This window comes from Lissotriton vulgaris, chromosome 5 (assembly GCF_964263255.1).
Source record: "Lissotriton vulgaris chromosome 5, aLisVul1.2, whole genome shotgun sequence".
NCBI lineage: Eukaryota > Metazoa > Chordata > Amphibia > Caudata > Salamandridae > Lissotriton > Lissotriton vulgaris.
In genome coordinates this window covers 114,825,782-114,844,387 of record NC_141693.1, presented here as the reverse complement: position 1 = coordinate 114,844,387, position 18,606 = coordinate 114,825,782, and the positions used below count along the sequence as shown (strand labels likewise).

Sequence of the window (18,606 nt, the reverse complement as noted above, 5' to 3'; positions counted from 1 at the left end):
TGTCGGTGGGAATTTTCACCAGCAGTAAAAACAGTGTTGTTCGCCAGTGTTGGAACAGTCTTCCAGCGGTCTAGGGTGTGGACACGGTCACCGATATGAACAGATAGAAGGTGGAAATAAAGCAGGTTACTACCTCTCATGGAAAGAAAGGTGATACAATAGGCTGAATTTCTTTGGACCATATTTGAGAAAGAGGCTTCTTTTCCTGTGCAAATTGTAATACAATTTTGATCAAACGTTCAGGGCTCCTACTAACTCAAATTACAGGAGCTACAGGAAAAGCATTCCTTTCCAAGGAGGTGGTAAATACTATGCTTTCTAGGTTTCACTTGGTGTGAGTTGTGAGCTACAGAAAACTAGCCTGGGTTTATGAATTCACCACTAAAGGTAGCATTATAAAGAAGGTCCAGTGATTCTGGAAAAAGGCACTTTCCCATGAAAGCATGAGTTTTGAGGAGGGTGTGCCATCTGACAATTCCTAAAGCAGAATGACCTGTATCCACCCATCCTTAGTTTTTTTTTTTTTTTAAATAAAACAAAGTTTTAAATCCGCTTGTTTACACTGTTAGAATTGGCGTTAGAATTGGATTAGTATTGAGCTACTTGAGAAATGGACAAAGTTTTTAAAAAACTTTTTATTTTATTTATTTTTATCCAACCACCATTGTGACTTGTGGTGCTATTGTGTTATGATTAGCTGGATTTTAAATTTAAAGACTAATAAGGTAAAAAAAAAAATTGTTTTTTATTTAGGCTGTACTCTCATTATATACGCAAACAATATATGTCGACATTTGTTATTCTTTTTAGACAACCATATTGTATCCTTCATGACCGGAAAGCAATCTAATTTCTGATGAGTCTACTGTCGGTGTCGTGTGGCTTGTGCTGCCCATTACTTATCATCTCATTTAGTTTCATTGCTTGACGAAAACCATTTTCTTGTGTGTAATTCATGCACCAAAAATGTCATCCTTTTTAGGTGTCAACTTTTTTTTATGCTTAGGAGGAAGTTTTTGAATTGAAACTTCTTTTTGAAATGCAGTAAAAGCTTGTTTTCATATAAAGTAAATGCAAAGTAAGAATATAGTAAATTAATGTTTTAATATATGATTAATTGCTAGATATTGTAGATTTTGCCTCTTGTGAAACATGTTTCTGTAATTTTTTTGTGGATTTAAAATTACAATGGAATGTGCCAACCTCTAAAAAAAATAACAACAAAAAACTAGATATATTACATGTGGGATCGAGATTCCGAATGGGCACCCCAGTTATGCGCAGGTCCCTTCAATCCACAGGAGATCATTACATTTTAAATTCTAATAATTAAAGAAAAGTTTGTTTACAGTGCTAAAATGTATATTCAGGGCAAGAAGGCTGGTAACCCAAGGTATGGGGCCTGGGTTTATGTCTTGGCTGGAAAAGCCGCCTAGAGCTTACTACACACGGCCATGTTCCGCAGATTCTGGGGGCACTCGGTTGGGAAGTTAGGGGCTCTATAGCCTAGCCCTGCATCGAGGGATTGGATTCAGAGCGTGGGTGAAAGGCACACACTGTGCCCAATGGCTACTAAGCATGGCTGAAGGCTGCCCATGGGCAGGCCACTTCCTGCAGCCAGAACCCCTGTGTACAGCCAAAGAGGGGTTCAGTACAATCTGGATGGCAGTATTCAGGCCCAGCACCCAAAGCCTGTTGCACACAGCCCAAGGCCATGCGTAGTAAGTAGGCTCTATGGCCATGGAGGCTGAGTGTGGTGTGTGGCTGTATACCACGATGTTGTAGAGTGATGATTGCTTTGGCAAAGACCCAGAGTATTAATCCAAAACCAAAACAATCCCTTATAAAACAAGTTGTTACTCAGAAAAGAAAGTACATTATAAACATTTGAAAGTATGTTATACATTTTAAATGTGAGTGCCATCTCCCGATGCTTCAGGCGTGAACTTCAGTCTCTGTGGTGGTCCACCTGCACTTTCATGATGTGTAATTCAGAGATTATACTACAGTTAGCGCCCTAAGATGTGCCCAAAGTGGTCATAGTTAAGAAAGTAACAAATGGTACAGGTGCATATGTTACTTATGTAAGCTTTCAATAAAACTGTATTCCACAGACTAGGATGTGCAAATAGCACAATGATTGGCTTGTAAAATGCCCTTCATGGTGCGACGGATGTACTAAATCAGTCACATTGCACATGCATTTTTATAGAGGGAGGCAAGATCTCATGACTTGTGCAAGTTATCGAGGCAGGTTGTATTTTACAACCCGTTGCAAATAGGGGGCAAACGCATGGATGGAGGCTTGCGAGGGACAATAAACCTCGATCCCTGTGTTCACGTTTCCAACATATCAATATAAAAGGACAGGCGCCACTCGAAAGACACATTTTGAAGTGCTGGGAAGACATCAGGGGAGCGTACAGCTGATCCATAGACTCCCCCTTCCTATATCCTCTGATGGTACCAGCACAATTCCCAAAGGGAAAGCTATCTCACGGAGACCCTTTGCAATTAAATTATGCCCTAACCTTGGGGGGTCAGTAACTGATTAATGGTTTTTTGATATTTGCTCCCACACCAAGCATGCTGGTACTTGTGTTTTAATACCCGGTTAAGGCAGATGTACATTTGACGATACCTTTTCAAGTACGTTTTTTTTTTATTGTTTTAGGAACTTCCTGATAATCTGCAGGATTTCTTGTTTCCGTTGGACGCTGAGCTTGCCCAGGACATGTATGTTATTGGAGTTCAGGAAGGGTGCCCAGACAGGTAAGAAGACTGCAAGTATCCACATGAATGCCATATTCTTTTAGCCTTTTCCAGCTTCCAGCTACACATAAATACAGAGTTATTACAACCAGCGAGTTGTATTACGTGTCTATGTATGGTTGTACCGAAGAATGAGTGTGATGTGTTACATTTTTGTACGCTTGTCACATCACTAACGTTTTGCATACCCATTCCAAAGACATCTGAAATCCTCTCAGTCTATTTGCCTGAACATCAATTCTGTCAGGCCATTCTGAACATAATGTTCGAGGCATGAGGGCTGCTGAATTCATATCTGTGCATAGATCGCCGCCTAGTGTTGGGTCCGGATGATTGCACATTGTTGTCCTGGAAGAGTCTTCGAAGTATCACGAGATAGGTGGCTCCTCCCCTGGACTACAGTGCGCATGGGCATCCTCTCCATCCCCAGATTGTTTTTTTCCGCCATTGGGTTCGGATGTCTAATCTTAACTCTAGTTAAATAACTTGTAATCTTTCTATTCCTAAAGCCAAAAGGCTTTCTTAGCGTCGGTATTGTATTGTTCGGTGCCTGGCCCTTTCGGTTCTTCGATCGACGTCGAAAGAAGAATCTTTCGCCAAAACAGGCCCAGACTACATCGACGATGGAACGGACCCCGTTCAAACCGTGCCCCGTTTGTAATTCCAAATATTCGAACTTAGATGTGCACCCAGTGTGCAATACCTGTTTGTCCCCCGACCACGACGAGTCGAAATGTTTTGCCTGCTCAAGGTTCCGCTCAAAAAAGACTATTAAACTTTGACACGCGGCAAGGCAGTCGGCCCAGCGTTCGGCACCAGCGCCTGCAAACATCTTCGATGCCGGGGACGAGGACCTCTTCCAGGATGAGGAAGAGGCGGAAGACGACGTTCCCGAAGAAGTGTCGGAACCGGCGTCGGAGCAGGACTCCAATTTCGAGATGGACGAACCAGATGAGGAGTTCGCCCACGAACAAGACGTCGTCGAGGTAGGGGACAATGATCAGGCCCTTGCGGCCGTTGATGACGACTCCGGTGGAGAACCGAGTCCGCCCGCAGTTCCGGGGCCTTTCATTATCCCTCTCCGGCTCCGGTCGAGGCATCGCTGAAAGGCTTTAGCCAAGATCCATCCTCTCGGTCTACAGCCCCGCGACATGGCCAGGCTAAGACCCTTTCAAAGGAGCCTTCGGTCGATTCGGCGAAACCGAAACAGACAGAGCCAAAATCGAAACCGAAACTACTCATAATGGTGGTCGGTTCGACGTCGACGACCTCCTCGAAGGCTGCCGACGATCCTTCGGCGCCGAAGATACCTGTCGGTGTCAAGACTGGAACTTCGAAGCAGGGCTCAGCCACCAAGACCGTCGCCTCGAAGGCCTCGGCGTCGGTGCCCGCGTCAACTACCAAACATGGCGAGAAGGGCAAAGGACTCCCGTTGGGGAAAGTGCTGCAGCCACCTCTCTCAGGACTCAACACTGGGTTGGCTAAAAGTGTCGAGACCTCAAGCAAGGACGCCCCGACTTTGTCGTCGACGCCCAAGGATGGAGGCGCACCGCGCCGAGAGCTCGATTTGACGCAGTCCAGCGAGCGGCCTACACAGGCGTCTAAGAAACTAGAAACAAGCGCTTCCGGTTCGAAGCATGCGGACTCGACGCCACTTAAGTTTGGCCTTCCGCCCACGGCCCGTCCAAAGCAGCTCAAGGTTTCCAAGATGGCGAAGGTGTCCTCCCATGCACAAGTCGTCTATCATGAGCCTTCTTACGACAACCAGGCAAAACTTTTTATTGACTCGGAGTCGGGCAGGCTTACCGTCCACAAGCGGAAAATCGCGCCTGAACATCCCTTGGAGGGTTACAGGATTCCCCTCAAAAAGAAGATGGTCTCCACCAACTCTCCGGTTCTGGTTGAACCTATTCAGGACTATTCGCAGCATGCTGTTCAATCTCCAACACAAAGTGAGGAGGACTTGAATGCGGACTATAGCCACATGGGCTTCTCCTACAATACTGACACTGATCAAGATGTCTCAAATCAATGGTCAGGGGCAGCAGATCAAGGCGATGACCCTGATGACCCTATACCGCTCCAGACTCTCAGTCCTACATTGTAAAACCATCACCAACTGAGGACACTGTAGCATTCAATGCATTAATAGAGCGGGCAGCCCTCAACCATGACGTCGAGATGCATGCTGAGCCAGTGGATGAGGATTTCTTGTTTGATACCTTCTCCACATCTGAACGCACCACCAAGACTCTGCCCATGCTTAAGGGAGTCCTCAAGCATGCCACAGCCATTTTCAAGGAGGCAAGCAAAGCCAGGGTTATAAATCCACGGATCGACAAAAAGTATAGGCCTGCCCCAGTGGACCCAACCTATATCAAAGGCCAGCTCCCATTAGACTCCCTCGTGGTGGCTAATGCACGCAAAAGGGCTAATTCTCAGTCTACTGGTGATGCTCCCCCTCCGGACAAAGAGTCAAAAATCTTTGAGGCGTCTGGGAAGCGTGTGGCAGCACAAGCCGCTAACATTTGGAGAATAGCCAATACACAGGCCCTGTTGACTAGGTACGACAGGGGGCACTACGACACCCTAGAACAATTAATGCAGCACATGCCTGACATGTACAGAGAGGCAGCGGAAATGGTTATTCAAGAGGGAAAACTGGTCTCCAATGCGTCAATCAAATGCGCACTGGATGCAGCAGACACTGCAGCGAGGGCAGTCAATACTAGCGTGATGCTGCGACGCCATGCATGGCTGCGCATCTCAGGGTTTAAATCCGAGATCCAAACTACTCTTCTCAATCAGCCGGTTAATCCGGACTTCCTGTTTGGACCCGAAGTGGACACAACACTTGAGAAAATGAAAAAAGACACTGAGACGGCGAAATCCATGGGGGCTCTCCAGTCACAGCAGTTTCGGGGCGGTTCCTTTCGTCGCTCCGGTAACAGGGGAGCAACAAGAGGACAGGCTCAACAGCATTCACAGTACACAAAGGGCAACACGCAATCTGCCTACACTAAAAACACCAGAGGTGGATACCGTGGGAACAACACCAAGGGGAAAGGCCGCGGCAATAACAGCGCCAGGTTGACTTCATGTCACTGCCCCCCGACCATCTAACACCTGTCGGGGGGAGACTCCAGCAGTTCCTGCCGCTCTGGGAAAACATCCCAACAGACAGGTGGGTGAGACAACTTATCCGTTACGACTATTGTCTAGAGCTAACCTCCACCCCCCCAACATACCCCCAAGAAGCCGTCCTATGTCCGCAGAGCACTCGCTCTTATTGCAGCAAGAAGTACTCTCCATGCTGCAAAAAGGAGCCATAGAACTCGTGCCTGCAGAGGAAAGGGGTGCAGGGGTTTACTCCCTGTACTTCTTGATTCCAAAAAAGGACGGGTCCCTGCGGCCCATTCTAGACCTCAGACCCCTCAACCAATACATCCTTTCGGAGCACTTTCACATGCTAACTTTACAACAAGTCCTGCCGCTGCTCCGTCAGGGCGACTTCCTGGCCACCCTGGACCTCAAGGATGCCTATTTCCACATTCCCATTCACCCAAGTCACAAAAAATATCTCAGGTTCACAATCGACGGTCAGCATTACCAATTCAAGGTTCTGCCGTTCTGGGTCACTACTGCTCCCAGAGTTTTCACCAAGTGCTTAGCAACTGTGGCAGCACACCTTCGCAGAGAAGGTGTTCACGTGTACCCCTACCTGGACGACTGGCTCGTGCAGGCCAAATCTGCCGAGCAGTGCAGCCGCGACATGTCACGTACAATTCACCTCCTTCACAGTCTGGGGTTCTCTCTCAACTACGCAAAGTCTCACCTGCAGCGGGCCCATGTACAACAGTACCTGGGGGCAACAATAAACACCCAGTTGGCCATGGCTCAGCCTTAACACAGCCAGGGTCAACAGCATGCAAACGCTCATCCGGAGGTTCCAACCTCAGCGATCCCTCCCAGAGCAAGCTTTCATGCAACTGATCGGCATGATGGCATACTGCATATTCATTGTCCCGCACGCGAGGCTGCACATGCGACCCCTTCTAGAATGCTTAGCCCGTCAGTGGAACCAGGCTCATGGCCATCTAAAAGACCTAGTGTTGGTGACCGGTCGTGCTTACAGCTCTCTGCATTGGTGGAACCCACAAAACCTTTGCAGGGGACGACTGTTCCAAGAGCCTGTCCCACAAATGGTGCTAACGACAGACGCATCTCTCCAGGGTTGGGGAGCGCATGTCCTCCACTACACAGTGCAGGGACTATGGACAGCACAACAGCAACGGATGCATATCAATGTGTTGGAACTCATGGTAATCTTCATGGCACTGAAGGCGTTCAAGCTACACCTGTGCAACAAGGTCATGTTAGTCCGGACGGACAACATGACCGCCATGTATTACATCCAGAAGCAGGGAGGCACGCACTCCCCGCAGCGGTCTCACCTAGCCCAGAGCATGTGGAAGTGGGCCATTCAAAGGAACAACTTCCTCATGGCGGAGCATCTCCCGGGTGTCGACAACCAGATGGTGGACCTGCTCAGCAGGCACAGTCATCAGATGCACGAGTGGGAGATCCACCCGTCGGTTCTCCATCCGTACTTCCAACAGTGGGGTCATCCGGACATCGACCTCTTCGCCACAAGCGAGAACGCAAAATGCCCAAACTTCGCCGCCAGGTTCCCACACCCGCAGTCTCAGGGCAATGCGATATGGATGAACTGGTCCGACAGATTTGCGTACGCTTTTCCGCCAGCCCCCCTCATACCTCTGGTGGCGCGCAAACTGCGACAACACTCCATGACACTCATCCTAGTTGCTCCAACGTGGGCACGGCAGACTTGGTACACCACGTTCCTAGAACTTTCAGTGGTGCCTCACCAACGGCTGCGCCTCACTCCCAGCCTCCTCACTCGGAGCCATGGCGACATTCAGCACCCAGATCCCCAACAGCTGAACCTTGCGATTTGGCTTCTGAGGTCATAGAGTTTGGATACCTGAACTTGCCTCCTGAGTGCATGAACATCATCAAGGAGGCTAGACGACCGACTACGAGGGCCTGCTATGCAGCCAAATGGAAGCGTTTTGTTATTTACTGCTCCAACAATAACATTAATCCGTTGGACGCATCTACGCAAAACATCATATGTTACTTATTGCATCTGTACCAATGCAACCTGGCGTACAGTTCCATCAGGATCCATCTGGCGACCATTGCCGCTTACCTTCAAAACAGACAGCACCTTTCCGTTTTCAGGGTGCCAGCCATTAAAGCCTTTTTAGAAGGACTTAAGAGAGTAATCCCTCCCAGACACCCCCCTTCACCAGTCTGCAACTTAAATATTGTTCTCACCAGACTCATGGGGCCCCCCTTTGAGCCACTCCATTCCTGTGAAATTCAGTTCCTCACCTGGAAGGTGGCCTTCCTAATAGCTATTACATCGCTGCGGAGGGTCAGTGAACTGCAAGCTCTCACAATTCAGGAACCCTACCTGCAAATTCAAGCCAATAGAGTGGTGCTTCGCACCAACCCTAAATTCCTGCCAAAGGTGGTTTCGCAGTTCCACCTTAACCAAAATATAGAACTGCCAGTTTTTTTTCCTAACCCAGACTCAGTGGCAGACAGAGCACTGCACACCTTGGATGTCAAAAGGGCTCTCCTGTATTACATCGACAGGACAAAAGACTTTCGAAAGACTAAACAACTGTTTGTTGCATTCTCTCCACAACATAAAGGCAACCCTATCTCCAAGGCAGGTATAGCCAGGTGGATTGTTAAATGTATCCAAATCTGTTATCAAAAAGCTAAGCGAACATTAACAGTTCCCCCTAGAGCGCATTCCACACGCAAGTTGGGGGCTTCCATAGCTTTCCTGGGTAATATTCCTCTAGAGGACATATGTAGAGCAGCCACATGGACCACCATACACACATTTACCAAACACTACTGCGTAGATGTACACTCCAAACAGCAAGCTGCTGTAGGACAAGCTGTTCCCAGAACTCTCTTTCAGACTGCTGCAGCTGGCACGGGCACCCGCCGGTAAGGAGGAAACTGCTATTTATTCTATGCACAGATATGAATTCAGCAGCCCTCATGCCTCGAACGGAATATGCTACTTACCAGTATGCATCTGTTCTTGGCATGAAGGGCTGCTGACATTCATATCGCCCGCCCTCCTCCCCGGTGCCTGTCGCAGCTGCAGCTCTCAGAAGCATTTTCAGGCATGGTCATCACTTTCAGTATTACACTCCATCTCTGCCACAATGGCGAAAAACAATCTGGGGATGGAGAGGATGCCCATGCGCACTGTAGTCCAGGGGAGGAGCCACCTATCTCGTGATACTTCGAAGACTCTTCCAGGACAACAATGTGCAATCATCCGGACCCAACACTAGGCGGCGATCTATGCACAGATATGAATGTCAGCAGCGTTTCATGCCAAGAACAGATGCATACTGGTAAGTAGCATATTCCATACACATTCAAGTTAAACCAAAGGAGAGCTTGAATATGTTTAGATTACGTTGGTGTTTTGTAAAGTGCTGCCTGTAGCTTTCTAGTTACTTCAGAATGGTGATGATAATTAGAAAAGAAACATTTGACGAATGACGATGGGGAAGTTAAAGTCTGATCAGATGGGGAACAAACATTGGCAAAGCCAATAGGATGCGCCAATGGTTTGTAGCCACGCTGCACAGCGTCCGCAATACTGTGCAGCATAGCTAAAGTAAAATGTAAAAAATCTTTGCGTGGCCGCCAGCCTCATTGTGCAGGCACCGTACATGCTCGTCGACAAAATGACATGGACACTTTCTGTTTTTAGATACTAATCCAAGTAAGATTGGTAATCAAAAATAAAACGTGCAAAAGTGTTTTTTAATACTTTTTAAAGCAATCCGGGAAATAGAAACAACAGGGTGGGTAAGGGGTTGAGCAACACGGAGAGGGCAGGAGAACACAGCAGCAACACGGGGAAAGGCAGAGGGACACCAAAGCAACAGAAGGGTGGCAGAGACGTAAAAGCAAGATGGGGAGGGTGGGGCACACAGAATCAACAAGGGGAGGGCGAGGTACACACAAAAGCAATAAGGAGAAGCAGGGGGGCACTGAAGCAACATGGTGAAGGGCTGGGTGCACAGATGCCACAAGGGTAAAGAGTGTTAACAATAATCCCTAAATAAAAATGAGCTTTAATTATGGTGTCTCTGTCGATACTATTGATCAGGTACACCTGCATGTCTCTGCTACCTCAAGATAAGGCTACTCCTAATATAAACTGTCTGAGCAGCCTACATACGTTTTCAGATCGCCTCCATTTGGATTTATAGTTGTAGAATTCTTCTAAATTGTGTTTTTGTATGATGCCTGCATCCGCCGTCCAGTGCCAGTTTCCTTATTGTTTCAATGAAGTGTCATCTTTCCATTGTGTACACATCACCATTAGATATGTCTAACATCAGCATGTGAAAAACATGTTCACACAAATAAATATTTCTGCACCGTCTACTAATAACTATTTTCTTTAAGTCCCATGTGGCTATTCTAAGCTGTCTTATTTCTGTTTTTGAGGCAAACTAGAATCAAAAAGAACAGGACAAAAGTTCACACCACTCCAAAACAAAACAAAATAGGACCTTTATTTGTATGTGTACTCACTGAACCATCCCGCATAGTGCCCTGAAGCTGTGCAGTGCCGGGCAATATTTAAGAGGAAATGCAAAAGCAACAAACCTGATGATCACGTCTCCTCGGATCGCATTAAAAGCCCTGTTGCCAGCGCAATTCTAGGGACCCGATTCGGTCCATTCTAGAGCGCCAGTAACAGACTGCAGGCTCCGTGGCACTAAGGGGACTGGCCCACTTCATACCTCGATGCCCCCTTGGATGGTTACTGACGGCTGATGGGGTAAGCTAATCAGACATGTCTCAAAACGCGCATTCCTCAGCCCTCTCGTCTGCAGGCAAAGAGGCCGGACAAGCTTTTGGTTCTCGAGATTCAAAGCAATGTAAAGAAAATATAACATGGGTAGATTTGCACTCACTTCAGTTCAAGATCCCCCAGAAGAATTTCTGCGTGGAATGAATCCTCGCAGCCCCTCCCTACGAGTTTTATGGGTGGCCATAAGCTGCTGCGTTTATGTGCTTGAAAGAACTTTTCGCAGCGGCGGCCCCATTTCAATAAAATAAAAAGTAAAAATAAAGTTTCCATTCTGCAAACGACCCTGCGTCTTCCCTCCTTCTTTCCACCCACAGCACTTCTAAAACTACCAAAACACAAGTGCAGTGCGGGTTCAAAACCCCTGCAACGCTAAAGAAGTAAAAACCAAAACAAGCATTTGCAATGCAATAGGTCTCACATTCATTAAGTTTGAGCTATTGGCATTGCTAAATATTGCAACACCAATTGCAACAAAAGTACATAATTTGTAGGCCCCAAAAATGTGCATTTATTTATTTTAGCAATGGTGGCATGCTGCGCTTTAGATGAATGTTTAAAAGTAAAGTGCGCCATACTGCGATTGCTACAATAGTTAATTATGGATGTGTTAACAATTGATATGTGCACTGCCGGCTGGTGGTGTGTGTGCCTGTAGAAATTGGGCACTGATGGCTGGTGGTGTGTGTGCCTGGTGGAAGTGTGCACTGCCGGCTGGGGGTGTGTGTGCCTGGTGGAAGCATGCACTGACGGCTGTTGGTGTGTGTGTGTGTGCCTGGTGAAAGCGTGCACTGACGGCTGGTGGTGTGTGTGTGTGTCTGGGGAAAGCGTGCACTGCCTTTCTGGTGGTGTGTGTGAGCATGCACTGATGGATGGTGGTTTTACTACCCGGTGAAAGCGTGCACTGACGGCTGGTGGTGTTTGTGCCTGGTGAAAGCGTGCACTGATGTGTGTGTGGTTGTGTGTGTGGTTGGTTGTGTGGTTGGTTGTGTGGTTGGTTGTGTGGTTGTATGTGTGATTGTGTGTGTGGTTGTGTGTTTGTGGTTGTGCTTGTGTGTGCTTGTGGTTGTGCGTGTGGTTGTGCGTGTGTATAGTTGTGTGTGTGTGTGTGTTTGTGTGTGTGGGTGTGGTTGTGTGTGTGATTGTGTGTATGGTTGTGGCTGTGTGTGTGGGTGTGGTTGTGGTTGTGTGTGTGGTTTTGGGTGTGTTTGTGTGTGGTTGGGTTTGTTTGTGTGTGGTTGGGTTTGTTTGTGTGTGGTTGTTTGTGTGTGGTTGAGTGTATGTAGTGTGTGTGTGGTTGTGTGTGTGTAGTTGTGTGTGTGTGGTGTGTGTAGTTGTGTGGTTGTGTGTAGTTGTGTGGTTGTGTGTGGTTGGGTGTGGTTGTGTGTGCGTGTGGTTGTGTTCGTGTGGTTGGGTGTGGTTGTGTGCGCGAGGTTGTGTGCGCGTGATTGTGCGTGTGGCTGTGCGTGTGTGTAGTTGTGGTTGTGTGTGGGTGTGGTTGTGTGTGTGTGGTTGTGGGTGTGGTTGTGTGTGTGGGTGTGGTTGTGTGTAGTTGTGTGGTTGTGTGTGTGGTTTTGGGTGCTTTTGTGTGTGGTTGGGTTTGTGTGTGTGGTTGTGTGTAGTTGTGTGTGTGTGTGTAGTTGTGTGGTTGTGTGCGTGTGGTTGTGTGTGTGGTTGTGCATGTGTGTAGTTGGGGTTGTGTGTGGTTGTGTGTGTGTGTAGCTGTGTGTGTTGTGTTGGTGGTTGTGTGTGGTTGTGTGGGTGTAGTGTGTGTGTGTGTGGGTGTGGTTGTGTGTGTTTGTGTGGGTGTGGTTGTGTGTGTGGTTTTGGGTGTGTTTGTGTTTGTGTGTGTGGTTGTGTGGTTGTATGTGTGTGTGTGTGTGTGGCTGTGTGTGTGGTTTTGGGTGTGTTTGTGTGTGTGGTTGTGTGTGTGTGTGTGGTTTTGTGTGTGTGGTTGTGTGTGTGTGTGTGGTTGTGTGTGTGTGTGGTTTTGTGTGTGTGTGGTTGTGTGTGTGTGTGGTTGTGTGTTTAGTTTTGTGTGTGTGTAGTTATGTGTGTGTGGTTGTGTGTGTGTGGTTGAGTGTGTGGTTGTGTGTGGTGTGTGTAGTTGTGTGGTTGTGCGTGTGGTTGTGTGCGTGAGGTTGTGTGTGTGGTTGTGCGTGTGTGTGGTTGTGTGTGTGTAGCTGTGTGTGTGTTGTGTTGGTGGTTGTATGGTTGTGGCTGTGGGTGTGGTTGTGTGTGGTTGTGTGTGCGTGTGATTGTGTGCGTGTGGTTGTGTGTGGTTGTGTGCATGTGGTTGTGTGCGTGTGGTTGTGCGTGTGTGTAGTTGTGGTTGTGTGTGTGTTGGTTGTGTGTGTGTTTGTGTGGTTGTGTGTGTGTTTTTGGGTGTGGTTATGTATGTATGTGGTTGGGTGTGGTTGTGGGAGTGGTTGTGGGTGTGGTTGTGTGTAGGTGTGGTTGTGGGTGTGGTTGTGCGTGGTTGTGTGTGTTTGTGTGTGTGTGTGGTTTTGGGTGTGTTTGTGGTTGGGTTTGTGTGTGTGGTTGTGTGTATGTAGTGTGTGTGTAGTGTGTGTGTGTGGTGTGTGTAGTTGTGTGGTTGTGTGCGTGTGGTTGTGCGTGTGTGTAGTTGTGGTTGTGTTTGTGTGTAGCTGTGTGTGTGTTGTGTTGGTGGTTGTGTGTGGGTGTGGTTGTGTGAGTGTGTGTGTGGTTGGGTGTGGTTGTGGGTGTGGTGTGTGTGGTTGTGTGTATGGTTGTGGCTGTGGGTGTGGTTGTGTGTGTGGTTGTATGTGCTTAATTGTGTGTGGTTGTGGTTGTGTGTGTGGTTTTGGACTTGTTCCGAAGTACTTAAATTTCTTTCCTTGAGTAACCCTAAAGTACTTCTGATACTTCTCAGAAGGCTGATCAGCACAACATATATGACTCAGCCTCACTTTCCACGTATTTGTATAATCACCCAAAAACGAACACAAATGAACCAAGGTTTGTTTTCACCAAGAAGGATGGCTGACTCCTTACAGTCTATTTAACAGCAATCACACGAATAAATCCAGGAACATCTTTTCCTTGTTCCGAACACAAAGAATATCACACTGTACTCATCACGGGAATAAACCCTCTGCAATGAGTATATCAGGACTTGGTAATGGAAGGCAGCCGCCTTCGCTAATGCAAGCAATGACCAAACGTAAAGCACAGCTGGTCCACAGAATCACTCGCCTCTTTATTTTCCGCTCCCCGCAAGAACCGGAAGTGGTTCAACCAACATGTTTGGCGTAATCCACACAAGAGCTAGCCAAGATGCCGCCTCCGCTGAGCGACACGAACAAAGAATAAAGAAAGAGGTGCACTGTTGCACCCTTACCAGACCTCCGTGGACATTAGTCTCAGCGGGAAGAGGAACCGGCAGCCCGCTGCTCCCACGGCCATGGTTTAGTAATGCCCTACGCTAAGCGCGATGATTTCATCAACTTGATCTGCGCTAGGACTCATGGGATTTGTAGTTCAGTCCCATACGTGAGCCTGGTTAGTGTCTTCCCTGATGAGACCTGACAGTGAGTGGTTGTGGGTGTGTTTTTGTGTGTGGTTGTGTTGTGTGTGTGGTTGTGTTGTGTGTGTGGTTGTGTGTGGTTGTGGTTGTGTGCATGTGTGGTGGTGGTTGTGTGTGTGGTTGTGTGTCTGTGGTTCTGTGTGTGGTTGTGTGTGGTGTGTGTGTGGTTTTGTGTGTGTGTGTGGTTGTGTGCGTGTCTGTGTGTGTTTGTGTGGTTGGGTGTGTGTGTGTGGTTTTGTGGGGTTGTGTGTGTATGTGTGGGGTTGTGGGGTTGTGTGTGGTTGTGTGTGTGTGGTGTGTGTAGTTGTGTGGTTGTGTGTAGTGTGTGTGTGGTTGTGTGTGGTCTGGTTGAGTGTGGTTGGGTGTGGTTGGGTGTGGGTGTGGTTGTGTGCGTGTGGTTGTATGTGTGTGATTGTGTGCGTGTGGTTGTGGTTGTGTGTGTGTGGTTGTGTGTTGGTTGTGTGTGTGTTGTGTTGGTGGTTGTGGGTGTGGTTGTGTGGTTGTGGGTGTGGTTGTGTGTGTGGTTGTGTGTATGGTTGTGGGTGTGGTTGTGTGGGTGTGGTGTGTGTTTGTGTGTTTGTGTGTGTGGTTGTGTGTGTGGTTTTGTGTGTGTTTGTGTGTGTGGTAGTGTGTATGTAGTGTGTGTGTGGTGTGTGTAGTTGTGTGTTTGTGTGTAGTGTGCGTGTGTGTTTGCGTGCGTTTGCGTGTGGTTGTGTGCGTGTGGTTGTGTGCATGTGTGTAGTTGTGGTTGTGTGTGTGTAGTTGTGTGTGTGTGTTGTGTTGATGGTTGTGTGTGGGGTGGTGGGTGTGGTGTGTGTGGTTGTGTGTTGTGGGTGTGGTTGTGGGTGTGGTTGTGTGTGGTTGTGTGTGTGGTTGTTTGTGTGATTTTGTGTGTGGTTGGGTTTGTTTGTATGTGGTTGTGTGTGGTTTTGTGTGGTTGTGTGTGTGGTTGTGTTTGTGTGTGTGGTGTGTGTGTAGTTGTGTGTGTGTGTTTGTGTGTGTGTGGGTGTGGTTGTATGTGTGTGGGTGTGTGTGTGTGGTTTTGGGTGTGTTTGTGTGGTTGTGTGTGTTTGTGTGTGTGTGGTTGTGTGAGGTTGTGTGTTTAGTTTTGTGTGTGTGGGGTTGTGTGTATAAAGTGTGTGTGTATAAAGTGTGTGTGTGTGTGTGTAGTTGTGTGTGTGTGGTGTGTGTAGTGTGTATGGTTGTGTGTGGTTGTGTGTGTGTGGTTGTGTGTGGCTGTGGTTGTGTGTGTGTGGTTTTGGGTGTGTTTTTGTGTTTTGTGTGTGGTTGTGGGTGTGGGGGGTTGTGTGTGTGTGGTTGTGTGTAGTTGTGTGTGTGGTTGTGTGTGTGGTGTGTGTGTGTGGTTGTGTGTGGTTGTGTGTGTGGTTGTGTGTGTGGTTGCATGTGTGTGTGACTGTGCGTGTGGTTGTGTGTGTGTGGTTGTGTGTGTGGGGTTGTGTGTGTGGGTTTGTTTGTGTGGTTGTGCGTGTGGTTGTGTTTGTGTGTGTGGTTGTGTGTGTGGGGTTGTGTGGTTGTGGTTGAGTGTGTGGATGGGTGTGGTTGTCTTGTGTGTGTGTGTGGTTGTGTGTGTATGTGTGGTTGTGTTTGTGTGTGGTTGTGTTTGTGTTTGTGTGTGGTTGTGTTTGTGTGTGTGTGGTTGTGTGTCTGGTTGGGTGTGGTTGTGTTTGTGTGGTTGGGTGTGGTTGTGTTTGTGTGTGGTTGGGTGTGGTTGTGTGTGGTGTGTGTGTGTGGTTGTGGCTGTGGTTGTGTGTTCTTATGTGTGTTGTTAGAAAGGAAATCTTAGGGTCGGCCGAGCAAGGGGGAGAGGCCTCCAGGCGAGGGTCCTCTCCTAGGATCGTACAGACGAGCAATCACCCCCCCTACAGATGGACGCCATACAAAGATAGGTTCTTAACACTTTTATCAGTACTTTAGGCAGGTTATCGTAACGATACAGAAATAACGGGATCCAGGGATCCTCTTAAACTTAGTCTCTGTGGGAAGGGGGTAGCGGGACAGTCTTGGTACCGGTCTGGTACAGGGATATCTTGCGCACAGCTCTCAATCCTCGAGCTGGAGGGTTCTTCGGTATGGGCCGCGGCAGCGCCAGCAGGACTCCAAGGATGGTTTCACGAAGATGGGCCGCGGCAGCGCCAGCAGGACTCCAAGGATGGTTTCACGAAGATGAGTTTGTCTCGGTGTCTCTCGACTCCAGGATACAACTCCCGACCTGCTCTGGAGCGGCCCCAGTTATAGGTCTGGTCTCTTTGATGTCCGGACCCTTGCACTTGGAGGTCGGAGGGTCCGGGATGTGCGAGTCCAGACACCCAGCAGGGGGGTGGAGCCAGCGCCCAGGGAGGCTGGGGGTGATCGAAACCAGGCGGATGGGGGACCATCGAAACTCCTTCCCCCATTGATTCGTCAAGTGATCTCTTTACCCCTTGGTTGGATCGTGGTGCCTCGATGTCGGGGCTTCGCTGGGTCTGTGGCTGGGGTCGGGCCGAGGCCTCGAGGCCTGGTCGTGGAGGGTCCAAGATGGAGGCTGGGCCGGAGATGGTGGTCCAGGATAGGGTTCGGGCCAGCCGAGAGGGCCGAGGAGAGGTTGTCGAGTTCCACCGGGGAAGAGCTGGGGGCTGCCCGGAGGGGCGGCACTCGTGGAGGGTGGATGGTGCTTCTCTTGGCCGGGGAACAGAGGTAGAGGTAGTCCGGGACCCGCCATGCGGGAGGAGGGGGGCCACGCCACGAGGCCAGGTCCAACACGTGTGTTTGTGTGTGTGTGGTTGTGTGTGTGGGTGACTTTGGGTGTGTTTGTGTGTGGTTGGGTTTGTTTGTGTGTAGTTGTGTGTGTAGTTGTGTGGTTGTGTGTGTGTGGTGTGTGTGTAGTTGTGTGTGTGTGGTTGTGTGTGTGTGGTTTTGGGTGTGTTTGTGTGTGTGTGGTTGTGGTTCTATGTGTGTGGTTGTGTATGTGTGGTTTTGGGTGTGTTGGTGTGGTTGTGTGTGTGTGTGTGTGGTTGTGTGTTTAGTTTTGTGTGTGTGGTTGTGTGTATAAAGTGTGTGTGTGGTTGTGTGTGTAGTTGTGTGTGTGTGTGGTTGTGTGTGTGTGGTGTGTGTAGTGTGTATGGTTGTGTGTGGTTGTGTGTGTGTGGTTGTGTGGGGCTGTGGTTGTATGTGTGTGGTTTTGGGTGTGTTTTTGTGTTTTGTGTGTGGTTGTGGGTGTGTGTGGTTGCGTGTTTAGTTTTGTGTGTGTGTGTGGTTGTGTGTATGTAGTGTGTGTGGTTGTGTGTGTGGGTGTGTGTGTGTGTGTGTTGTGTGTGTGGTGTGTGTAGTTGTGTGGTTGTGTGTGGTTGTGTGTGTGTGGTTGCATGTGTGTGTGACTGTGCGTGTTGTTGTGTTTGTGTGGTTGTGTGTGCAGTTATGTGTGTGTGGTGTGTGTGGTTGTGTGTGTGGTTGTGTGTGTGTGTGTGTGGTTGTGTGTGTGTGTGGTTGTGTGTGTGGGGTTGTTTGTGTGGTTGTGCGTGTGGTTGTGTTTGTGTGTGTAGTTGTGTGTGTGGGGTTGTGTGGTTGAGTGTGTGGTTGTGTGTGGTTGTGTGTGTATGTGTGGTTGTGTGTGTGGTTGTGTTTGTGTGTGGTTGGGTGTGTGTGGTTGGGTTTGTTTGTGTGGTTGGGTGTGTGTGGGTGGTTGTGTGTGTGTGTGTGTGTGTGGTTGTATGTGTGGGTGTGTGTGGTTGTGCGTGTGTGTGGTTGTGCCTGTGGTTGTGCGGTTGTGCATGTGGTGTGTGTAGTTGTGTGGGTGTGGTTATGTTTGTGTGGTTGAGGGTGTGGTTGTGTGTGGTGTGTGGTTGTGTGTGGTTGTGTGTGTGTCGCAGCCTTGAATCCTCAGGGTCGTATGCTGCTCGTAATGGTCCACCTCTCGATACCACCGCGGTCTGACTCAGTATACATACTCCATGGAGTGATCAAGCGGGGGAAGGGAAAGATGGGGACAGCGGGGAGGTAGTCCTGTAAAGCAAGAACCTTCAGGTAAAACACAGTAATACACTCCACCTAAGTTCTACCATATGATCACCTAATATTAATATTCTTTCTATTTACCTGTAAAGAAGAATTCTTCCTCTTTTTTCCTAGTCAGCATATAATGATGATCATGACGTTGTGCATGTCTAAGAAAATGAAACCTACATTTAATAAGGGAGGGAGCAGGTTCAACTGTTTTACCTTACCAAGCTTTCCTGTAACCTTACCCAAGGATATGCTTCGTGAGGCTTACAGGGGTGCAGGGCTGACTCTTGAACAGGGCAGGTTTCCCCTGTAGTAAAACAATATAAATATTGCCCCATGC

At 48.5% G+C, this 18,606-nt stretch overlaps 1 protein-coding gene across 1 annotated transcript in view; it reads left to right on the top strand.

The window, feature by feature from the left end:
• Positions 1-18,606, top strand: part of INPP5E (inositol polyphosphate-5-phosphatase E) — a 323,326-nt gene that overhangs the window by 121,534 nt on the left and 183,186 nt on the right. Inside the window, exon 4 of the mRNA XM_086921027.1 lies at positions 2,675-2,772. Coding sequence (XP_086777153.1) covers positions 2,675-2,772 — 98 coding nt within the window. The remainder of the gene's footprint in view (positions 1-2,674; positions 2,773-18,606) is intronic.